The sequence below is a fragment of the Penaeus japonicus genome, unplaced genomic scaffold (genome assembly GCF_977035675.1).
Source record: "Penaeus japonicus unplaced genomic scaffold, GWHDUDI00000001_assembly GWHDUDI00000006, whole genome shotgun sequence".
NCBI lineage: Eukaryota > Metazoa > Arthropoda > Malacostraca > Decapoda > Penaeidae > Penaeus > Penaeus japonicus.
Genome location: NW_028234408.1, coordinates 4,654,508 through 4,659,507, shown reverse-complemented (window position 1 = coordinate 4,659,507; position 5,000 = coordinate 4,654,508). Strand labels below are relative to the sequence as shown.

At 41.2% G+C, this 5,000-nt stretch overlaps 1 protein-coding gene across 1 annotated transcript in view; it reads right to left on the bottom strand.

Annotated features, from left to right (window-relative positions):
* LOC122249862 (complement C1q-like protein 3) overlaps positions 1–5,000 on the bottom strand; it is a 34,818-nt gene that overhangs the window by 2,025 nt on the left and 27,793 nt on the right. Inside the window, exon 4 of the mRNA XM_043011030.2 lies at positions 788–906. Within this exon, the coding sequence (XP_042866964.2) occupies positions 788–906 (119 nt within the window). The remainder of the gene's footprint in view (positions 1–787; positions 907–5,000) is intronic.

The window sequence follows — 5,000 nt, the reverse complement described above, 5'->3', positions numbered from 1 at the left end:
CATACTTTAATATTAGATACAAAATGAAAAAATAAAACAGAAATATACTGCAGATGATATACAACTGAGAATCAATACACACACTCTCTCTCTCTCTCTCTCTCTCTCTGTCTTTCTTTCTCTCTCTTTCTCTCTCTCTCACCCACTCTCACTCACTCTCTCTTACTCTCATCCCACCCTCCTCTTCCCCTCCCCCTCCCCCTATCCCTACTCCCATCCCTCATCCCCCTCCTCCTCCTATCCCCCATCCCATCCCACCCCCTCCCGCTATCCCCCTTACCTCCCCCCTTCCTCCTCCTAACCCCCCACCCACCCTTTCCCCCATCCCCCACCCCACCCTCCCCCCTTTCCCCCCTCCCTCCCATCCCCCATACTCCCCTTCTTCCCCCTCCCACCCCACTCCCCTTTCCCCCCTACTCCCCCCTTCCTCCCCTCTTTTCCCCAGCCCCCCTCCCCCTTTCCCATTCCTCCCATCCCCCACCCCACTCCCCTTTCCCCCCTTCCTCCTCCTATCCCCCCACCCCACTCCCATCCCCCTCCCTCCCCCCTTCCTTCCCCCACCCCCCTCCCCCTCCCATCCCATCCCCCCCCATCTCCCACTCCATTCCCCCCTCCCATCCCTCCCCCCTTCCCCCTCCCTCCCTCCTTCCTCCCCTTCATCCCAGCTCCCTCCCATACCCCCACTCCCACCCCCCATTCCCCCCCCACCCCCTTTCCCCACCCTCCAATCCCTCCCCCCTTTCCCACCCCCTTCCTCCCAGCTCCCTCCCGGCTCCAAAATACTCACGTGAAGTCGCTGTCCTTGCTCCCGATGCCGTTGAAGGTGAAGAAATAAGCCCCGCCCCTTGGCGCCACGAACACGCCCTCGTCCTCATTCCACGCCCCCGAGAGGTTCGTCAACGTGTCCTGTGAGGGAGATTTGGAGAGTTGAGTGAGGGGAGGGAGGAAGGGAGGGAGGGAGAGTGAAGTTAGGAGGGGGGAGGGAAGGAGGGAGGGTGGGGTTGGGAGTGAGGGAGGGAAGGAGGGAGGAAGGGAGTGAGGGAGTGAGGGTGAGGTTGGGAGTGAGTGAGGGAGATTTGGAGAGTTGAGTGAGTAAAGGAGGGAGTGGGAGAGTGGGAAGGAGGGAGGGAGGGAGGAAAGGTGAGGGTAGGAGGGGGGAGGGAAGGAGGGAGGGTGAGGTTGGGAGTGAGGGGGATGGAGTGAGTGAGTGAGGGAGGAAGGGAGTGAGGGAGTGAAGGTCAGGTTGGCAATGAGGGAGGGAAATTTGGAGAGTTGAGTGAGGGAGTGATGGAAGGAGTGGAGGGAGGGAGGAAGGGAGTGAGGTTAGGAGTTAGGGAGGGAGGGAGTAAGGGTAAGGTTGGGAGCGAAGGAGAGAGGAGGGGGGAGGGAGTAGGAGTGGGAGTGGGAGTGGGAAAGAGGAAGGGAAGGAAGGAATGAGGAAGAGGACAGATAAATAGAGAGAGAAAGAGATAGATAATTAGATAGAGAAAGAGAGAGATAGAAAATGTCTTGGAATTCAAGTCTAACTTCTCAGCGGAGGTGAAGAAGCTGTAACTGAAGTTTTTCTTTCTTTCTTGTCTTCGTATTTTTGTTCTTCCTCAAGACCGAAGGAAGAAAAGGATAGCAATAAATGATAGCAATAACAATAAAACAGCAATAACCAGATAATGAAACATAGCATTAACAGTATATGTATATATATGTATATGTGTATATACATACATACATATATATATATATGTATATATATGTGTATATGTATATATATATATATATATATGTGTGTGTGTGTGTGTGTGTGTGTGTGTGTGTGTGTGTGTGTATAAATAAATAAATATATATATAGATAAATGTATATGTATATACATATATGTATATATATATACATATAAGCACTAATTAAGGTATTGCTATCATCGACAAACGTCTTACCAATAGTGATAGTGAGAAATATTGATGATGATGATGATAGTGATAATTAACGATGATAAATGCAATATCCCAATTAACACTACTAATAACAGTAATATTAAAAACAATACATCATAACAAATACAATAACATTCACAATAACAACACAAATGACGATGATGATGATAAAAACAAACCAACGCAAAAACAATACCAATAATAACAAAAAATAAAGCTAATAACAACTATTACAATAAAGAGGGGAATAATCACAAACAAAGGAAAACAAAATATAACAACAATCCTAATTGATATGACACAACGAAGTACCTTAACGGAACACTGAATACTCACCTTCATGAATGAAATGGGTGGCTTTGTTTACATGTGGACTGTGTTTGTGTGAGCATTTTGCTTATTCCAAACGTCCTTATGTTGTTTTACGGTAATGAGAGAGAGAGGGGGGGGGGGAGGGGGAGGGAGAGGGAGGGAGGGGAGAGGGAGGGAGAGAGAGAGAGAGAGAAAGAGAGAGAGAGAGAGAGATAAAGAGATAGAGATATATAGATAGATTGATAGATAGATAGAGTGAGAGAGAGAGAGAGAGAGATAAAGAGAAAGAGAGACAGAGAGAGAGAGAGGGAGAGAGAGAGAGAGAGAGAGAGAGAGAGAGAGAGAGAGAGAGAGAGAGAGAGAGAGAGAGAGAGAGAGAATAGCAATACTATGAAAATAATAGTGATAATACTTTTAATGATAAAGATGATAATCTAACATTAAAATTATAACGGAAAAGAAAATATTAGAATTAATAAAAACGATTATGACAAAAATGATAATCCTACTACTACAACTACTAATAATAATAATGATAATAATTAGGATAAGGATAAGGATAATAACAAAAAAAAACTAACAACAACAAAAGCAACAAAACCAGCAATGAAAAAAAACAAAAAATTTCAACGAATAAAAAAAAATGTATTATTTACGAGTCAGCAGAATATAGTTCTCATATTCACAATGCTTTTCCTGCGTAATTCCTGACAGCACATTGAAATCGGAGGAAGATCATGGCATTTCTGGCTTGTATTTCTCTTCTATAACGAGTTGTGAACATGAATCGAGTGTTATGAGTTAGAGGAGTATTTACGATGCGGTTTTCCTTGGTCCTTGAGACTTAAATGTTCTTGTGGTTAGATTGAAGTGCGAATTACGTAAGGTTGTTGTTATGCGTTTTTTCTTTTAGCTTTACTTGGTATTAGTTTTAATTAATAGTGTGGATTATATCTAAGTACCATTTAGCCGTGGGTATTACTTAGATTTTTGAGTGTATAGTGAATATCGTGTGGGAAATGTTGTTAGTGTTTAGAATTATGTGCGAGATTGATTTCACAGTGTGAGTTCCGTGTTCGGTTGAATTAATAATTTGGATTATATCTAAGTACCATTTAGCGGTGGGTATTACTTAGATTTTTGAGTGTATGGTGAATATCGTGTGGGTAATGTTGTTAGTGTTTAGAATTATATACGAGATTGAATTCACAGTGCGAATTCGGTGTTAGCTTGAATTAATAATATGGATTATATCTAAGTACCATTTAGCGGTGGGTATTACTTAGAAATTTGAGTGTATAGTGAATATCGTGTGAGAAATGTTGTTAGTGTTTAGAATTATATGCGAGATTGAATTCACAGTGCGAATTCGGTGTTAGCTTGAATTAATAATTTGGATTATATCTAAGTGCCATTTAGCGGTGGGTATTACTTAGAAGTTTGAGTGTATAGTGAATATCGTGTGGGAAATGTTGTTAGTATTTAGAATTATAAGCGAGATTGAATTCACAGTGCGAATTCAGTGTTAGCTTGAATTAATAGTGTGGATTATATCTAAGTACCATTTAGCGGTGGGTATTACTTAGAAGTTTGACTGTATAGTGAATATCGTGTGGGAAATGTTGTTAGTATTTAGAATTATATACGAGATTGAATTCACAGTGCGAATTCGGTTTTAGCTTGAATTCATAATTTGGATTATGTCTAAGTACCATTTAGCAGTGGGTATTACTTAGAAGTTTGAGTGTATAGTGAATATCATGTGGGAAATGTTGTTAGTATTTAGAATTATATGCGAGATTGAATTCACAGTGCGAATTACGTTGAACCGTAGAGCCGTAGTGGGAATTAGGCGGGAGTTTGATTTAGCAGTGCGAATTACCGCCATAAAAGTTCTAAATTACTCCCTCAAGGAAAGGGGAAAAATCTCAAAGGATTCGTAGCCACCGTTCCAGAACAAAGATGTCTAAGTCATGTTTTCAGATTTTTTTTTCAAGGGTATTCGGCCATGCCTTCCGTACTATCATATTAGCGTAATAATAGTCATTATAAATCTAATAAGAAACTATTGTGATAATGATATATATGTTAATGATAATATAAAACAAAAAAAATAATTCTACTCATCATAGAACTATACTGGATAATGCTAACCAATGCACGCACACACACCCACACAAATAAACACACACACACACACACACACACAAACACACAAACACACACACAGAAATCGTACAGCATAAAAATTTGCAACATAGTCAATCATGCTATCGTGACTTGCTCTTTTTTCTCACGGTCTGCCTAACCTTGCTAGCAACCTCTGTTTCTAGAAGCTTCTTTGATGACCTCTTGGCAGTCCTCGGTGTCACTTCTCTTTTCACTTTCCTCGACTTCTTGAAGGATTGTGCGTCGAAGAAAAATGGAAAATTCGTTTTTTTTTTTTGTTTTTTTTTTTGAAGGGGAGGTGGAGGCGGAGGGAGGGGGGGGGTATCATATGTGGTTGTGCGTATTACTTGTGTTATATAATTCGCACTGTCGCTGAAAATATTATGCCTAATTCGCACTGCTATTTTGTGCGAATTCCTGTTCCTGTTTGATTCGAAATGTTACTTGAAGTCTTTATGTTATTCGCACTGTAACTCTATACTTTCTTGTACAGTAATTCACACTGCATATCTAAACTTCCTTTTAATTAATTCGTACTGTTGGTTCACCTTACTTCTTTAATTTCTTTGCTTTACATCTGTTTTAGGTGT